At 36.1% G+C, this 20,393-nt stretch overlaps 1 protein-coding gene across 10 annotated transcripts; it reads left to right on the forward strand.

Moving 5' to 3' along the window:
• The first annotated feature begins 515 nt into the window (after positions 1-515).
• On the forward strand, positions 516-20,281 carry LOC131146237 (uncharacterized). 10 transcript variants are annotated; one of them, XM_058095681.1, is made up of 5 exons: positions 573-817; positions 5,415-5,481; positions 17,073-17,138; positions 18,589-18,868; positions 18,964-20,281. In XM_058095681.1, exon 5 carries the CDS (start codon positions 19,087-19,089, stop codon positions 19,894-19,896), a length of 810 nt encoding a protein of 269 aa, XP_057951664.1. In that variant the 5' UTR covers positions 573-817; positions 5,415-5,481; positions 17,073-17,138; positions 18,589-18,868; positions 18,964-19,086; the 3' UTR covers positions 19,897-20,281. The 10 variants fall into 10 exon arrangements, with proteins under 10 accessions (XP_057951663.1, XP_057951669.1, XP_057951661.1 ...); XM_058095684.1 differs by having other exon boundaries at positions 18,740-18,868; XM_058095680.1 differs by lacking the exon at positions 17,073-17,138 and having other exon boundaries at positions 516-817.
• The last annotated feature ends 112 nt before the right edge of the window (positions 20,282-20,393 follow it).

A 20,393-nucleotide genomic window follows, 5' to 3' on the forward strand; every position in this document is an offset into this window, starting at 1 on the left:
TTAAACAAAGTCCTAAAATAAATAAAGTATTCGATTGCAAATAAATTAGTTTTACTAAAAAGAATATATAGCGCCAAAGTTTGTTTGTTTTTTTTTTTTTTTTTAAAATTTTTAATTTTATATGAAATCAAACTTTTGGTAAATACAAATTGACGAAAATGATAGATATAAAAATAATTTTATAATTTTTTAAAATATTTGTAAAAAACTTATGGATATCTTTACTTTAATTTTGTTTTAAATTGTTATGATCGTTTTATTTTAATTAGAATTAAAAATTATATAAAATAAATAATTTAATTTATAAAAAATTAAGTATAGATATTAAAATATTACAATGATATGTTAGGAAAACAATTAGATATTATAAAATTTTAGTCTTCAATGTGTAAAAAGTAAAAAAGATAAAATATTTATAAAATAAATAAATGCGTTTTTATAATTTAATTTTACACTTTTAAAAAAAAAAGAGAGAAAAAAAAAAAAGCAAAACCAAAAACTGGCCCTCAGGATCAGGCCCACGTCTGACTTCTGGGTTATTCCCTTGTTGGGGCAGCCCAAGCGGAAAAGCTGCAGCAGGCTCTCCCGCAGGCCTTGTCCATCGTAGCAAGGGCCCAGACATGGGCCAGATGCGAGACTAGGACAGAGTATCTTAATACGGTAGGGGTGCAAGTGCAACGATGCTGCTTTCTCTCCCACTTTGGACTGATGCTGGGCTAGCATTCTCAAACCGGGTCGCATCGCATGTCTCCAAACACTCCACTTGAACATTTCTGAGTTCTGCAGACGAGAGTTTCATGATCGCGCAAACTACTGGGTAAGATCGGCTTTAAATTCAACTGTGGAAGTCCAACTCTGTGTATGTGTTGATTGTCATATTTGATTTGATGTTTGTTTGGAAGTTTAGAAATTTATTTGCTAAAAAAAAAATTGAATTTTGTCGTAAATTATGAATTAAGTGTTATTGTGTGTACTTTGAGTTTGTTTATGCTGCTGCTCTTGATGATGTTGATGTCGGTGGGAGTTCGTCTTTTTTCTCTTTATAGTTTTGGGGGATTCTGGATTATGTGTGTCCATTTTTGAAATTGCATTTTTTAGCTTTTGAGGGTTATTGTGAGTGAGGATTTTACTTTTTTATTATTTCTAAAGAAAGAAAAAGTACTTTTATGCGTGTGCAAAATCACCGGAGGATGTGTTTCTTCCCCAAAATTTTCTTTTCTAGGAAATGATTAATTTTCTAAAGCTTGAGAAATGAAGAGTAAGAAGTTAGGAAATGTAAAATGTATAAAAAGTGACGAAGATATTGTCTTGGTTAAGGAAGAAGATATTCAAGAAAGATGGCGAAGTTACTTTAGTAAGTTGTTCAATGAAAACCAAATAGAAGACTTAAACTTAGATTTGACAAATGAGGAAAAAACTAAAAATGTGAGATTCATTCGCAAAACTAGAGTTAAAGAAGTTAAGTTGGTACTAGAAAAGATGAAAAAAGGGAAAGTTATAGGACCGGATAACATCCCAATTGAAGTTTGGAAATGCTTAAGTGATAACGGAATTATATGGTTAACTAATTTATTTAATATAATTATAAAAACTAAGAAAATGTCAGATGAATGGAGGAAAAGTACTTTAATACTTATATACAAAAATAAAGGAGATATTCAAAATTGTAATAACTATCGTGAAATTAAACTTATGAGTCATACGATGAAACTATGGGAAAGGGTAATTGAACAAAGATTAAGGTTAAAAATGAAGGTCTCAGAAAATCAATTTGGTTTTATTTCTGGGAGATCTACCACAGAAGCTATATATGTGACGACCCGAAAGTTTTGTTCAATTTCTCTGATACTACTTGAAAATAACCTGAATATCTCATATTATAACAATCACTGATATAGACAGCGGAAGACCTTTAAATGCAAATTACCAGAGTACTAATTAACCCAATATAACAATATCATTTCCAATATCACAATTAACACCCCTAAAATTCTAAATACATTAAAAACATAATTTAATAAAGATCTATTCTAAATACAACCTTCTATCCCACCCATGTTTCACTGCACTACTCTGATAGCTGTTATACTTCATAAGGCATCTGAAAAATATTGGATAATCATGGGGAGGGACACCTCTCAGTAAGAAGAAATACATTATTATCAGTGTGTGACAAATGAGTTTTATTGTAAAATTATTTATATACATTTCTTATATTTCCCCTAAATAAATATGTCGTCAGTATAAATAATATGATGCAGTTCAGATAAATCTACTAACGTAGGTTTTCGTCATATCACAGATAATTTAATTCACACCTCTATAGCACTTCTATATGCACACAACGCCATATGGGTCATCTGCTTCGATTTATATGCCACAACTATTTATATGCCACATAGACTATTTGCTTCTATTTATATGCCACATAGGCTATTTATATGCCGTACAGGCTATGCCACACATGCTATTTATATGCCATACAGGCTATGCCACACATGCTATTTATATGCCATACAGACTATGCCACACAGGCTATTCATATGCCATACAGGCTATGCCGCACAGGCTATTCATATGCCATACAGGCTATGCCGCATAGGCTATTCATATGCCATATAGGCTATGCCACACAGGCTATTTATATTCAATCACTTCATATTTCTCAATTCGATGCAAGGTTCAACTTACCATAAAACGAAATTAAACTATCATATCATAGTTCCTTAATATTTATAACATTTTTAGAAAATCATTATCATATTGTACTTGTTTTGAATAAACATAAAATATTATAACAAACTCATTTATGCGATAAAAGTAGTTATACTCATGCCGCATAGTTTGAGTGATAATCCACAGTATAATAACTGCTTGGGAAAAATATGTTTTTTTTTTTTTTCCTGAAAACAAGGGTATGATTAATTTCACCTATTTAATTTAATTCCATTATATTTTAGGAAAACCCCGATTTAATCAAATCCTTCCAATTTAATTTAATTCCAAAATATTCCCAAAAATCTTATTTAATCAAATCCCTATAGTTTAATTTAACTCTAAACTATTCCCAAAAATCTAATTTAATCAAATCCCTGCAGTTTAATTAAATTCCAAAATATTCCCAAAAATATAATTTACTCAAATCCCTGCAGTTTAATTAAATTCCAAAATACTTCCAAAAATATAATTTAATCAAATCCCTACAGTATAATTAAATTCCAAAATACACATATAATAATTCCAATCCACCATTTCCATATGCCTGAATATTCAGAAAAACATATATAATATTTTTGTAAACACATGCTTTAATAATATTCGGTTAATTTTCTGAAAATGCCTGACATAATTTATTCCCCTTACTTGTTTACTGAAGTTATGCCTGCAGGGATCCTGAAGTGATGCCTGAAATGTTCGGAGCACAAAACCCTGTATTCATATACTTTAGTTTAATCGGTTCAACTTTGGAATAAGAACTACTATAACATCCCTAGGCTCACATACTCCAGTTTAACCGATTAGATTTTGAAATAACAACCAACCTGATATCCATATATTCTTATTTTCCAATTTAATTAGTTAATCTTTAAAAATAACTGACGTAAGTTATTCTTCTTACCTTATTCCAGGAGTGGTGCCAACGACGTCCCAACGACGAATCCACTCCGGTTAACTTGTTAAGGATTGTCGTTAGGACCTTGTAGTGGTGTTCGTTTTTCAATTTGACTAGGAAATATCGAGAAATTTAAGAGAGAGGAAGAGAGATATTGAGGAGAGAGAGAGAGAGAGAGAGAGAGAGAGAATTGACCACTTGGGGGGGTGTTCAATCAATTTTGCTCCTGAAGCTTCAGGTTAAGTAATCTTTATATATATATATATAATAATATTATAATATAATATAATAATATTATAATATAATATAATATAATATTATATTAATATATTAATATATTATTTATATTATTTAATTAATAATTATTATATAATTAATTAATTAAATGTGGAGTTTTCAATTATAGGTGTGAGTTACAGTTTTTGAAAACTCCACATTTAATTAATTAATTAATTAATTATATAATAATTATTATTAATTAAATAATATAAAATAATATAATAATATATTAATATAATATAATATTATAATATATATATATATATATATAAAGATTGCTTAACGTGAAGCTTCAGGAGCAAAATTGATTGAAGACCCCCCCAGTGGCCGATTCTCTCTCTCTCTCTCTCTCTCTCAATATCTCTTTTCTTCTCTCTTCAATTTCTCGGTATTTCCTGACCAAATCGAAAAACGAACACCACTACGAAGTTCTAGTGACAATCCTTAATAAGTTAATCGGAGTGGATTCGTCGTTAGGACGTCGTAGGCACCACTCTTGGGATAAGGTAAGGAGAATTAATTACGTCAGTTATTTTTAAAAATTAATTGATTAAATTGGAAAATAAGAATATATGGATATTAGGTTGGTTGTTATTTCAAAATCCAACCGGTTAAACTGGAGTATGTGAGCCTAGGGATGTTATAGTAATTGTTATTCCAAAGTTGAACCGATTAAACTAAAGTATATGAATACAGGGTTTTGTGCTTCAAACGCTGTAGGCATCGTTTTGGGATCCCTGCAGGCATAACTTTGGTAAACAGGTAAGGGGAATAAATTATGTCAGTTGTTTTCAAAGATTAACCATTTAAATTGAAGAATATAATTATATGGATATTATGTTGATTTTAATCTGAGTATATGAGATTAATTAAAGTATGAATTATTGTTTAAAATGTGTGGCATGAGATAAATTCAGTTGATTGTACAAATTAAATTTGTTGGGATTTTCACGGCATGGTACTGGTTATAGTAGCATTTTATGAAGTGGTATTTTACTATATATCTATGGGAATTATGTTATGGTGATAAACTAGTTTTCGGGAAATGTCGAAAAGAATGCATTATATGGGTTAAGAACCCTGATGGATTAGATCAGTATCAGTGCACCCACACTATTCAAAACAGTGTTGGTATGGAAAGTCGATTTGGCTAGCGAGAGGAGTTGAGTACGTTCTTGGTATACAGGTTAGGTTCGGTAGTCAAATCAGACTAACAGATGAGTTACTTTGACTTAGCGTTGGTGTACCAAGCTAAGTCCAGCCTTCGGGCCGCACAACCCGTCATGAGGGTTATACATGTCGGTTATCCATGCAGGGAGGTTCTTTTACTCATTTGCAGATTTAATGGGAAGTATGTATTTTCAATTATGAGTGTAAGTTACAGTTATAAAATGCAGTTTCATTTAAAATTATATTAATGGGTATATTTGTTTACACAGAAACTCATTTGCCATACAGTGATAATAATTTATTCTGTCTTACTAAGAGGTGTCTCATCCCATCATTATATATCAATTTTCAGATGCCCTGTGGAGTATGTCAGTAATCAGAGTAGCGCAGTGGAAGCGTGGGTGGGACTAGATAGAGAGGTTTAGATTAATTGTTAATCTTGTTATTCTGGTTTATCTTGAAATTCCTAAGGATGTATTAAATTGATATTAGAGATATTGTTGATATTTTATTTATGATTTTGATAAGTTTAGAACTTCATTGTGATACTAGGATGGATTTATTGTTATATTGGGATATTTTAGTTACTCTAATAATTGTTATGGAAATCTTCCGCTGTGTATTTATATGGTATCAAAGATTTATTTAGAATAACACTCCGGACCCTAGTTTCGAGTTTGAGGCGTTACAATATATCTTGTAAGAAGATTAATGGAAAAGTTTAGGGAAAAGGAGAAGGACTTGCATATAGTATTTATTGACCTAGAGAAAGCATATGATAGGATATCTAGGAAAGTTCTATAGCGGGTTTTAGAAAAAAAAGGGTGTACGTAGTAGGTATACTGATGTCATTAAGGATATGTACGATAGAGTAATGACTAGTGTTAGAACTATATATGGAGAAACTAGAGAATTTTCAATCACCATAGGTGTACATCAAGGATCTGTTTTGAGCCCTTATCTTTTTGCTTTAGTAATGGATCAACTGACTAAGAGTATTCAAAATGAGGTTCTATGGTGTATGTTGTTTGCAGATGATATTGTATTAATTGATGAAACTAGGGGCGGAATAGAGACTGAGTTAGAATTGTGGAGAGAAGCTTTGGAATTTAGAGGCTTTAGGATAAGTAGAAATAAGATAAAATATATGAAATGTATTTTCAGTAATAGTAGGAGGAATATTGGAGACAGTTAAACTTGATGATGAAGAAATAAATAGCACTTGTAGATTTTGATACCTTGGATCTGTTATGCAAGATAAATGAGAAATTGAAGATGATGTAATGTATAGAGTTAAAGTAGGTTGGGTAAAATGGAGAAGTGCTTCAAGCGTGCTTTGTGATCGTAGAATACCCTTAAAATTAAAAGGGAAGTTTTATAGGATGGCTATAAGACTAGCTATGCTATATGGACAAGAATGTTGAGTGATGAAGAAACAGAAAATCGAAAAAGTAAAAGTTGCCGAGATGAAAATACTTAGATAGATGAGTGGCATAACACTGAAAAATAAATTAAGGAATGAACATATTAGCGATAAGTTAGATATAGCTCCTGTAGAAGATAAGATAAGGGAGGGACGACTCAGATGGTATAGACAATTGCAACCACATAGTGCGCTAGTGAGGAAGAGTTAGTTAGTTACTGTGGGGGGTAGTAGAAGGGGTAGGGGTAGGGGTACACTCAGAAGATAAGATAAGGGAGAGACGACTCAGATGGTATAGACACTTGCAACCACATAGTGTGCTAGTGAGGAAGAGTTAGTTACTGTAGGGGGTAGTAGAAGGGGTAGGGATAGACCTAAAATAACTTGGAAGGGGATAGTGAGTAAAGATTTAATAGCCTTGAATCTGTCAAAAGAAATGGTCCATGAGGGGTAGTGGTAGACCTAAAATAACTTGGAAGGAGATAGTGAGTAAGGATTTAATAGCCTTGAATCTGTCAAAAGAAATGGTCCATGATCGCTTAAATTGGTGGAAAATGATTCATTTAGCCGACCCCACCTAGTGGGACTTAAGGTTTGGTTTTTTTGTTGTTGTTGTTTAGATCAAACACTGGAAATTATTTTCCACTAGTTGACATGTGCTGGAAAACTGGTAAGTTGTGTTTAGGAACATGGATTTTGGACCTTGGATTTAAATTTGTATGGATTTGAACAAATTTCAATACAATTTTATATTACTTCTTAATCCAAATCTAATACAATTCCAAATTCAAGGCCTCTACAAACACAGGGTTAATGTTTGCTAGGGGTTGTTTTCTGCTTTGTTAGAGTCACTTTTTAACCACCCCAGCCTTTTAATAGCAAAGTGAGCAATGTCTAAAGACATTTTATTTTTTGGGGCTGGGAGACTCAAAAAATGGGGAGAATATTTTCCTGAAGTTTATTTTTTTCACAAATCAAGTGCAGCCTAATTAGTATAACAACAACTATTGTATCGCACCTATTTGGATCCGTTTCATCCATCTTCTGCTGCTCAATGGGATATAGTGTTATCTCTTATCTATTATGCTCTTCATGAATGTTTCTTGAGTTATCTTTTTTCTTTTCCCCTTCTTTTCTCTGATTTTCTTGAGGAGTATTGAAGGCGGCAGCAAAGAGTTTATGAAAGAATGCCCAAAGGCCTCAATTCTAAGGGCTTGTCCTTTTGGGTGTCTTTAGTTGGATTTTTATTGACATTTGTGATTTAATCAATTCAATGATTGGGATTTTTTTTAGTAGGGTTTTAGACAATATAAAAAAAAATTTAATTTTTGAAGTTAACAATGAGTAATTCAAAATTCAGGGGTTTGAAGGTCTTGTCTAGAGAGTGTGATTTCCTTTTTTCCTAAGTCTGATTGCTTTGGAACCCGAGTTGTGATTTTCTAGGTCCTTTTGTTCTTTTTCTTCGTCTTCTTTCATTGAGTTCTCTAATCCACAAGCTGTCTTTGAATTGAACCATGAATGAGTCCTTCAAATGAGTCCCAACAACAGTAAATCAAATCCAAAATCCTAAATCTCTGAAGGATGTTTAGCTAGAAACCTTAATGCTTCATGTATGGACAGTTGATTATGGGAAATGTGGCACTATCCTTGGTTTTATCCTATTATTTTAGGAATGACTTTGAGAAATTTGCCTTTATGGCTTTGGGTTGTTCATGCGTCATGGAGGAGAGTCCATCTACTTAGCCTTCTCTTAGAGAAATCAAATGTCTACCATGGGTCATGGGACACATCACTCATTTATTCTTTCTCGTCTGAGGTTGTGTTGTGTTATAGGAAAGATGAGTAGATTTTTCTTCTTTATCCACTTTTAGGGATGGATTTGCAATTTCTAATGCTTATTTTTGTTTACAAGGAGCTAGAAGCATTTATTCTCAAATCCTTAGCAATAGAGTTTTGAGTTCGGAGTTTCAATTGATGCATTAATCCCCTCCTAAATATACTAATAATGGAAAAGATACACTTTTGAGCTAGTTGGACAAATTATTCTCCTATTGGTTAGGGTGCTACATGTTATCCTCAATATTTCACATCCTTAGCATGTTCTTTGATCCTAGTCTTTGCAAATAAAAAGAGATGACTTTCTTTCAGCCCATTCAGGTATAGATAGTACAAAAAGAAGAGGTTGTAGAGAATGCTCCTATTGGGGTTGTAGAAGCACTGCTTTGGGAGCTCAAGCCTTACTTGTTAATGTAGTCATGGAAGCTGCTATTGAGGTTGAAGTGTCATTGGAAGAAATAATGGATGCCTTTTGTTGATTTCATTATACCAAATAAATTTGCCGGTTGTACTTTCATGGCTTGTTCATTCTGACCATCCCCTTATGATTTGAAGCTGGTACATTACATTGGCCTACCTCAAGCATGATCATGATCTGAATTTTTCATTGTTCAAATTTAATTTTGAGGTTGAATTATTTCTAATTAGGGGAGAATGGTGCAGCGTGTAAACAAGATCTATTTTAATTTCCTATTTTTTGTTGTGTTTTCATTTGTTTTATTTAGGTTAATTTTATTAGGGTCATATCTTCAAGATTTTAGGATATTATTAGTTAGGTAGCAAGATCCTACAATATTATAATTTAGGAAATGGGCTATTTTGGTTAATTAGATTTTAATTTAGTTTCCTTTCCCTCCAAGCATTGTAAGCCTATAAAAGACCCTTATGTATTAGGTTTTAGGGGAGATTGGAAATTGAGTATTAAGTTGTTGGATGCTTATCCTACAAATATTCTCTTAGTGTTCTCTATTTCTTGTCCTTTCTGTGTATGCAACACTACTCACATCATTTTCAGGAGGAGAGAGCAACTCAAAGTAGTGAAGTCCACCAGCCCTATGTCCTATGCCAATCATCTTTCTTGCCTTGAGATCCTGAATAACAATAGAATTAGGAAAGGAACAATTTAGTGACTTTGTAATTTTACTAATAGACATGAGATTGAAGGGAATTTAAGACTGTACAAAATAGAAGAAAAAGAGATGGAGGGAGTAGGATTTACTGTTCCTATCCTCTTACTTGCAGTAGCGGATCCATCAGTGAGGGTAAGTTGAGGTAGATTTTTAGAATATTGGAGAGCAGAAAAGAAGTGCTAACACCCATCATATGGTCAGTATCAGCAAAGTCAATAACCTAGGGACTAGTGGGAGAGATTCTGAATGACATACATATGGTAGGATTGCTTTTTGAGCAAAAGCTGCAATGTGATAAATGTTTGTTGGGATGCTTGTTACTGCAGGAACCTTGAATACTGCCTCTCTAAGACAGTTATAGTACGTTGTTCACCCGAACAAGTGTTGATGAGGGAAACACACTTTTGGGATTTGGGGACTCCAACCAAGATACACACTAGCTCGATAGAGCAGCAAATTAGAAATACACAACGAGCAACAAGGTTTTTTTTGAATTCACCAACTCCATCCCAAAACGCACGACCATTGACAACTAATGCAAACCACAAGCATAGGATGAACAAATCAAAATAATGACAAATACCACTGCTTCAGGCCCTAATAAACTCAACAAACATTGACAAACAACTTTGGGAATCATCAAACAAACTCTCTCTAGGTGTCACAGGCTGAATGTTTCACACCTTGTGATGGGCCGTGTGACAGTTAAAGTACTCTTGCTTAACTAGTCAGCCAAAGATTACCATGTTTACCACAAGAACACATTCACCAAGTAGTTGAATGAAAAGCAAGCGGAAGCAGTAAGTAACTCATGAAAGAAAATGGCAAGCAAGCAGTAAACATTGAAGCAATGTAATCCATTGACAATTCCTCCGTAAGCAAAGTGTGTTTAGTGAGGGAGACAAGTATGCTTAACATAGTTAACAAATGCTAATGAGTTTTACAAGATTGATGAACGCTCACCCTCCTTTAAAGAGCTTTGTATGCTATCTTAGCTTTAGTTGTATGAAACATCAAATTGTCCGAGGAGTCGTACTCCCATTTTACACTAAGACATAAACACAATCAAAGCATAAAATCCATACTGGCATTGACATGATGGTAACCCATTTGCACATAAGGCAAGCGGTCATAGGCAAACATAATGCCCTGAACGAGCTTGGCTCTTGACATTCTCCCGCACTTATGTGGTCGACGTCCTCGTAGATTTTGACATTTGGTTCTCTTCAACTTTGTCCACGAAGATTTCAAGTCTTCCACTAAAATTTAGTTGATTTCTTTGTCTCCAAGGCCTTTCCACGTCAATAAGAACTCATGCCGCTTCTTCCTTGATGATGTGAACTCTTTATCTGTAAGGATGACTTCAACTTATCTTCTGGCAAGTTGCTTGGCTTTTTGGGGCCCTGGTTAACTGACTTCTGCATGAATTTTCGGTGTTGACGTTGAATGGCTTGTGGCAGCTGATGAGAAACAATGATGCACTTGTATCCAAGCTAGAGAATTACCTTCTAAGAGGCCTTCTCGACTTTAGCTGAGATAGGGACTGGTCCTACATATTTGTGAAGTAGTCTCATATCTCGACCTCATAGTGACTTGATTTATTCAGGATGAAGCTTGACAAGCACCAACTCACCTATGTTGAAGTCTAATGGTCTTCTCCCCTGATCTTTCCACTTCTTCTTCCTCTTGGAAGCTTTCTCCAGGTAAGTTCTGGCGATCTTTGCATTTTGTCTCCCTTATTTGGTGAAGATATATGTCCTTACCCTTGGACTCATTTCTCTATATGTCTTGTCCATTGTGTGATGTAACAATGGATGTTGGCCTATAACAAGTTCAAAAGGACTCTTGCTGGTTGTTGAGCTCTATTGGGTGTTGAAATAGAATAGAGCTGCATCAAGTAATTGCACCCAATTCTTTTGATTGACAGTGAAGAAATGGGGCAAGTATTCCTAGAGTAGCCCGTTGAATCTCTTTGTTTGTCCATCTGTTTGTAGGTGTTAATTTGAAGAGATGTCAAGCTATGAATCAAGGATTCTGAAAAATTATATCTAGAAGTTCCTAGTGAATATTAAGTCTCAGTGAATATTAAGTCTCAGTCACAGATGATGTATTGGGGAATACCCTAATATTTCTCAATATGTTTAAAAAACAATTGTGTCATCTCCTCTGCTGAATAGTACTTTGGTGTAGGTATGATAGTACCGTACTTTGAAAACCTATCTATAACCACAAGTATGAGTCCTACGTCTCACACTTTGGGCGGGTTGATGATGAAGTCAAATGAGACACTCCCATGGTTTGGTTTGCACTTGAAGAGGCTCTAGTAGCACTGAAGTCTTCTTCTGCAATTCCGCTCCACCTTGTCTTGTTGGCAAATGAGACAAGTTTGGGTATACTTGGCCACATCATCACACATGTGTGGCCAAAATAACTCTGCTTTAACAATGCCAAAGTGCGATGCCATCTTGGATGACTTGCCCACGTGTTGTCATGACACTCCCTTAGCTGTCTTCCTCAGATCTCTAGCTCGAGGCACAAAGAGCTGGTTGCCATGTATCATCAACAATTTATCTTCAAAGCAGAATTGGTGTACCTTGCCCTCTTTCGCCAATTCATGAGGTTTTGGGCAATTGTATCTTTGGCAAGGTTCTCCTTAGTGCGCTTTCACATTGTTGTGGTAACATTGCTTATTGTCAAGTGTGTTACCATATGTAAGGTTGTAGACTTGGCCTTCCTACTTACTGAATTTGTGACTTGGTTCATCTACCTTGTCTTGTGCTCAAATAAGAAATCAAACTTTGCTAATAATTCTTGCCAACAGGTCTGCTTGGGTGATAACTTTGGCACTGTGAAGAAGTGACTAATGGTTGAGTTATTTGTTTTTTCATGACAAACTTCGACTCAAGTAAGTAATGCCACCGTACACGAAGACAATGTATCACCGCTAGCATGTTCTCTTGAGCTGTGTAACTACATTCAACTTCACTAATCTTATGATTCTTTTATGCAACAGGTGCCCATCCATAACAAGACTTGCCAAGGGCATAGTTTGATGCATCTGTTTGTACCTCGAAGGGTTTTATGATGTCTAGAAGAGCAACTATCAGATCTCTCATCGTGATATTCTTTAAGTTGTCAAAGGCTCCTTGGCACTTCTTTGTCTAATTCCATCTGTGACCCTTATGCAACAGTTCTGTCGAAGGTGTAGTTATCATCCTCAAATACCCATCCACGAACTTCCTATAATAGTTGGCAAGTGCAAGAAAGTAATTCAACTCCTTCACTATTGTTGGAATCTTCCAATCTTGAATAGCTCTCACCTTCTTCATCTCCATTCGGATATGATCTTGTTCAATCACATGACCAAGGAATTTGATGCTTCACTAAGCAAAAGAGCACCTCTCTCTCTTGACATACAAATTGTTCTTCTTTAGCATGTTGAGCACCTTCCAAGATGCTCTTTATGTTCTGTTAGAGTGGAATTGTAAACAATAATGTTATTTAGGTATACCATGACTAACTTGTTGAGATACTCATGAAATACCTGGTTTATCAAGGTGCAAAAAGTCACTGGTGCAAAAAGTCACTAGTGCATTCGTCAACCCAAATGGCATCACCAACATATGCCCCATACCATGTTTCACAGGTCATGTTCGATACATTCCCATTTGCTATCCTCACATGATAGTAGCCTATTCACTAGTTAAGTTTGGTGAAGTACTTTGCATGACTTAGCTGATCAAACAAATCAACAATCAGTGGATGAGATATTTGTTGTGCACAATCACCTTGTTGAGCGCATACTAGTCCACACACACCCGCATACTCCCATTATTTTTCCTCTAAAACAACACTTGTGCTTTGAATGTTGCTTTGGGAGGATGTATATTACCCGCTACCTAATCATCAAGTTGTTTCCTTAACTTTGCTAACTTTGGAGGTGCCATTTGATATGACCCTTTAGCGTATGGCTTCACTCTTGGTAACAACTCGAGTTCTTGCTCCACCCTTCATTGTGGAGGCAAGTTGTTAGGTTGCTTGCCTAGCATCACAACTTTATATTCATCCAACATAGCTTAAATGATAGTTGGCACTCGCTCTTGGTCAATGTCTTCATCTACCACCAGTGTGACAAGATATGTTCGTTCACCCCTCAATCCTTTCTTGAGTTGCATGGTAGAAAGGAAATTCTCATTGTCTCCTTTCTTCACAACGGCTTGCACCATGCAAGGGTAGTAAGGAAATTGGAAAATGACATCAGTATTGCCTTAGTCTCCCTCAAGAATTCCATTTCGAGAATCACTTGGAAATCATCCAATGGCCTAAATGTGTAATTTAGATGTCTTGTCCATTGTCCAAGCTTTATAGTCACTTGCTTGGCTACTCCAAGAGTAGGTTGAGTTGCGGAATTAATTGCTTTCGTGCATCCTAAATCCTTCTCTCAAGCCTAGTTGAGTCTCTATGCTTCTGTTTGCGAAACAAAATTATGAGTAGCCCTAGTATCAACCTTAGCACGAGTGCTTTTCCCATTGATCCGTAAGTCTACAAACATTAACTGTTTGGTCTAGGTAACTTTTGGTTCCTTCATTTGCCTCTCCAATGCATTGACTAATTGCATTGCACCCATCCTTGGGGTTTCCTTCTCATCATCATCATCTTGTAGTGCTCCCTTCACCATGGAAGCTTGTAAGGCATTGAGTGATGACTTGTGAGGGCAATCAGAAACTCTCTTAGGGCGTTGACATAAGAAGTATGTCATCTTACCCTTACCATTGGGTATGTTGAATGATTAAGACGATGAAATTTCCTTTGAAGTTGATGCCTTGGTGTCGACTCCCCTACTTTTGGGCTTGCCTCCTTGAAAGACTTTTTGTTGTTTCCACCCACGCTACTTTCATTTGACATTATAGAACTATCTTTAGCATAGTCAATCAAGCGTTCTGTGGCAGCCTGTGTGGTAGGCAAGTGTTTAACTCTTTGTCCATGAAGCCCTCGAGAAAATTGAACAGCTGTCTTTCTCCGACATCTCTTTAGTATCCAACATAACAACAAACAACAAAACCAAGCCTTAATTTCCACTAGCTGTCTTTCTTCTACATCTCCCTAGTATCCAACATGAAAGTAGAAAACTGTTCACATACTCCTTGATTGAATCATTGTGCTTAGGGTATCTCAGTTTAATTTGGTGCTGGCCAATATAAAGTAGCGGCCTTCGGTCCATTCTTATACATCAATTAGTTAAATCTTCGTTCTGAGCTCGTAGGTTTATGGAGTCCAGGTGAGACAAAGTGAATGGGTGACATTGTACGCAACACATTCTTAGGAAAGAATTGGGCCTTGAAATCTCTCTTCAAGTCTGCCCAACAATCAACTACACAACGTCTGTTCTCAATTTCATTTGAGACAAAGTGAATGGGTGACTTTGTACTCAACACATTCTTAGGAAAGAATTGGGCCTTGAAATCTCTCTTCAAGTCTACCCAACAATCAACTACACAATGTCTGTTCTCAATTTCATTATACTTGGTATGCCAACACAGCTCAGCATTACCCACTAAGTACATTGTTGAGGTGATTACTTTCACTTGTTCTAAATCAGTCCTCATCGCACTAAAGTATTGCTCCTTACCATATAAGAAGTTTTTCAACTCCTTGGCATCATTGGCATTGCCAAACGCTATGGGGCTCCTTGGTCCCTCTATATTCCATTGTATTGGAGTTTCCTATAGTAAGAACCATTAAGCTCATCTTTCTAGTTAGATCCGCCATTTGAGCTTATAAAGTTTCTACCGTTGTATGGAGGTCCTCTGCTCTGTTGATTTTTTTGTGATCCCTCCAAAGCATCAACACGTTCGGCAAGTTTAACAATCTCCATGGCACCATATTGTTGTCTGTATCAGCTTGGTCTCTAGCGCTTTGATTCTTTCGGTATTGGTTGGACCAATGCTTAACACAATCCACAACAAATGCAACTGAATTCACGCAACAAGTAACCAAACTCTGACACCAACTGTCACGGGCTGAATGTTTCACACATTGTGAGGGGCCACACGGCACTAGCTAAAGCACTTTTTCTTTAACAAGTCGGCTAAAGATTACCACGATTTACATAAGAGAACATTCACACAATAGTTGAATGAAAAGTCAGTAGAAGCAGTAAGCAATTAATGAAAGCAAATGGCAAGCGAACTGTAAACATTGAAGTAACTTAATTCATTGAAAACACCTACATAAGTAACGTGTGTTTAGCAAGGGAGGCAAGTAGGCTAAATGATGAATAAATGCTGGTGAGTTTTACAAGATTTATGAACACTCACCCTCCCCTATAGAACTTTATATTGCTAGTTTAGCTCTAGTACTAGGAAAAATCAAATTGTCCGAGGAATCATACTCCCACTTTAGACTAAGACATAAATACGCTCAAAGCATAAAACCTATAGTGGCAGTTACATGATGGTAACCCATCCCATGCACACAAGGCAAGTGGTCAAAGGCAAGCATAATGCTCTGAACAAGCTTGGCTTGTGACACTGGGTGCCGCACATGAGTAACTAAAAAAGGTGAGATCTTTGGACAAAAAAAAAATCACAAAAAACTACGGCAATATGTTTATAGAGGTATTTGAGCACTGCAGGATGAATTTGGGCCAGAAACATACTTGAAATTAGCTGCATGTGTAGTGCGTGGATTGGCTCTACCTGCCTTTGATTGGCACACGAGGGTGTGTGGGACAAATTCTGGTGATGGGATTTTAGTGGGGGCAGATCAGCATGTCTATGGATGACTAGTGTTGTTTTTGCAAAATCTATATAGGTGTTTTTTGTGTTCTTGTACTGGTAGTGTCGCCTAGGAAATTTGCAGGAACTGCTCTTTCTTCTGGCAGCTGCTGGCTGTTTTTTAGGGCTATGATGTTGGAAATTCTTCTATGATGGGGCAGCATATTTAGGGTTTTAGGCTTTGGTTTTGATGGTGACTGTAGCAATTAGGGTTTAGGCCTCAAAATCATGCAATGAAACCATGTCGAATAATTGGGTAAAATGGAAGACCTAATCACAATTATAGTTCTCCCCCTTTTTTTTATCATATATGTCAAGCACATACTAATGACCATAAAACTCTTACTTGCACTTATTGACAACACTAACACGCAAACAATGCTAGATGACGAAAATAACCATAAACAATGAAATCTCTTCTCATTGCACTTGTCCCACATCGATTATTTAGCAAAAGAGAATCCATCTCTTCTATAAAATGCAATGCTCTCCACTCCATTCTCTTGCATTGGTGGGCCTCGCTTCCCTCCAGGTTGGGCCTATACTTTTGATCTTAAACAACAGTTTAAAATGCTGCAATGATCTTTCCATGCTTCCATGGTCAATAGGGCTTTTAATTAGATATTATTAAAATCGATGAAAAAACCGATATAACATAAAATGTCAGTTCCTTTTGCTTTTTATATTCGGTTTGCGGTTAGGTATATGCTTTTAAACATATGATTGATTAATTTGGTTGGGTGTTTGAACCAATATGACTGATTGCGCCTTTTTTTTTGTTGCTAGACAATCGATTACACCATTGTGAAAAACATTTATTAAACATATATATCCCCCTGATGCAGGACAGCATCAAGAAACAGCTATGAAGGGAGAATTTAGACGAAATTGTGGGAGAAGTGAAGGGTAAGGTAGGGGTTAAATGAAGGCTTTATGAAAACATTGCCCAACTAATCCATAGATTTCACAAAAGGATTCCTCATGACCTTTTTCAACATCCTTCACAAAATGACAGTCAACTTCAATGTGCTTTGTTCTTATGGAATACTAGATTGCTAGTGATATAAATGCCAACTTGATTATCATATAACATATCCATTGGCTTTGTTATCGAAAACCCCATATTTGACATCAAAGATTTTAGCCACATGAGCTCACTCAATGATAGCTCTATACTCTGCTTCAACATTGGATCTTGCTATAGTAGTTTGTTTTTTGCTATGCTAGGTAACAAGATTACCTGCCATGAAGGTACACTATCCAATAGTAGAGCTTCGATCATCAAGAGAGTGAGCCCAACTTGAAGTGGAGTATCTCATGATCTCACTATCTTTATTACATTTATATAATAAACTTTTGCTGGAGTGCCTTTGAGATACCGCAAAATCCTACAAATATCATTCTAATGTGGTTGTTTGGGATTTTCTATAAAGTGACTCACCACTCCTACTGCAAAAGTTATGTCAGGTCTAGGGACAATCAAGTAGATCAACTTGCGAACCCAACTTCCTATATCGACACTTGTCTTCAAATTCTAGTCCAACATCCCTAGATAGCTTCATGTTAGGACCCATAGGAGTATCGATTGGTTTCATTCTTAACAAAACAATTTCACATAGCAAGTCCAAGGTATATTTTCAGTGAGATATTCAACCCTTTGCTGCACCAGACAATCTCAACACCAAGAAAGCAGAGTACCCAAGTCCTTGATTTTAAATTTAGCTTGAAGCGACAGATTAACATTTGTAGTCTTGCTCTGGTCATTGCTAGTGATGATGATATCGTTGACATAAACTGCTAGTAGAACCATACCTGCCTCTGTTTTGCGAACAAAGACCAAATGATAATAATTGCACTAGATGAAGCCAAATGTAGAGATCACCAAACTAATTTATCAAACTAGGCTTGAAGAGACTGCTTAAGACCGTAAATGGCCTTATGCAACCTACATACTTTTCCATCTTCCCTCTAAGCAATATACCAAGGAGGTTGTTCTATGTATACCTCTTCTTGCAAATCTCCATATAAAAAGGTGTTCGTTACATCCAATTGGTATAAGAGCCAATCTAAATTAACTGCCAACGAGATCAACACACGAACAAAATTTAGTCGAGCAACAAGAGAGGTGATCTTAAAATAATCAATGCCATATGTGTGGGTGCACCCCTTGGCAACCAATCGAGCCTTAAGCCGTCATGATCTGTTCCATAATCCACGTGGTATTTGAACTTGTGTTTAATTTTATGTTAGTATTTTGCTGAAACATCATCCATGTGGTATCTGAATCTGTTTAATTTCGTATGTGAGTATATTGCTGAAACCCAGATTTATACTAAGCATACTCGACATGTTTGAATCCAGTGCTCGACATGTAGATTCTCCAGGTTGCTATCGTCTTCATGTATTTGTGCGAGTATTCTCACTTTGATCAGAAGGGAACCTATGTCATGCATATCAATGATTGTATTGTATAACTGGATGCAAGGTGAATCATGTAATGTTTTTATTGAAGGGGGAGTTAAGAGAATGCACTTGTTCCTAGCAAGAGATGAAGTGCTAAGCTGCTTTTGCAAGAACCTTCTTGACTTAATTCTCCACTAGTTTTCCAAATCCACCATCCACTGATGGTCTGCAATGCCTGGTAGAATCACTTATCAAAATTGTGATAGATGAATGTGTCATTAAAGTCAGATACTATGATGCAACTTTGTTCCTTATCCTGTGCAATTCTTTCAGGTCAGGCATCATGGAATGGATTCTGTTGACAGTTGGTGATAGGAAGAAGATTACCTCAAAACAAATCACATCCAAGCACATCTAAAGTGGTATGTTCCATTAAGCTATTTCTTTCCATGTGCTATGTGGAAATTTGCTTCAAATGCTGTTGCTGGAGCCATTGGATTGAAGAATAACCGTTTAAATCCAAGTCGAGCCACATCAGAACGCTCAGCTGATGAAAACTACTCGGACACTGGCAGAGGGGAAGGACTAAAATGCCCAATCTGCTGGGAATCTTTCAATGTCGTTGAGAATGTGCCGTACATTTTATGGTGTGGCCATACCCTTTGTAAAAACTGTGTCTTGCGCATACAATCGGCTGTTTTAAAATTCCCAATATTACCAACCCATCTTCGATTCTTCATTTCTTGCCCATGGTGCAACCTACTATCTGTCAGGCTGATTTACAAGGGAAATCTCAAGTTTCCCCGTAAGAATTTCTTTCTACTCTGGATGGTTGAGAGCCAGAATGGTAATAGGGTAAAGTCAAATCCTCTCTTGGGTGATGAACATCAACCATTCTGGTCTTCACGTAGAAACTTGGCTATGGGAAATCAACTTGGCTACACAACCCAGAGGCACCCCCCATATATCCAATTTCCTGAGCAGTTGGAGCCCAATCAAGATAGCGTTTTTCTCATCTGTAGCCATCTCAATGTGCAGAGACTGCGTACATGTCTTCGCAAGTCCTTGAATTTCATTGTTCACCTCATGGCCAAGATCCCTTTGATCATCATATTTTTTCTGATCATCTTGTACGCAATACCCGCCAGTGCAGCTATCTTGATCTCATACATTTTCATCACATTTCTGTTTGCTCTGCCATCTTTTCTGGTATTGTACTTTGCTTACCCCACTTTGGATTGGTTGATTGGAGAAATATTCACGTGAGTCGCTGTCTGTCTCTTGAACTCTGTAGCATTAATACTTTCCCTTTGAATCCACAAGCTATGAAATTTAACATCATTCCCAACTCTGAGTCTGACCCAGCTTCCTTGTTTCAAAACCAATGGATCATGGCTCAAGCTTTTCTGTTTGACGACTTTTTGATGGTATGAGAAAATCTGGCTCTGGAATTTTGATCTAGAAATCTGGGCCAAATGAGAAGATTTTAGTGTTACTTGCCTGTATGCCTGGCTTTCAGTATGTTGCTTTTATGTATGAGCGAAGTTTTGCTGTACAGTTGAATAGTTATCATGTTAATTAAATTTGATGAAACAATATCCTTTTAATATTACTATTATAGAAACTCGAATAGCTGCATTAAACTTTTTTTTAGATGCTTCTGCCCTTGCTGTAAGCAATCTTTCTTTAAACCTTTATTCGCCTAGTTGTAGTTTATTGATTCTTGTATATTTGACGTGGAAGCCAAGAGATGAGCTGTTTGA

Source organism: Malania oleifera, chromosome 13 (genome assembly GCF_029873635.1).
Source record: "Malania oleifera isolate guangnan ecotype guangnan chromosome 13, ASM2987363v1, whole genome shotgun sequence".
NCBI classification, from domain to species: Eukaryota; Viridiplantae; Streptophyta; class Magnoliopsida; order Santalales; family Ximeniaceae; genus Malania; species Malania oleifera.

Excerpts from the sequence above, each read along its gene's own strand:
- LOC131146237 (XM_058095680.1), top strand. The coding sequence starts at position 19,087 with ATGTGGAAATTTGCTTCAAATGCTGTTGCTGGAGCCATTGGATTGAAG.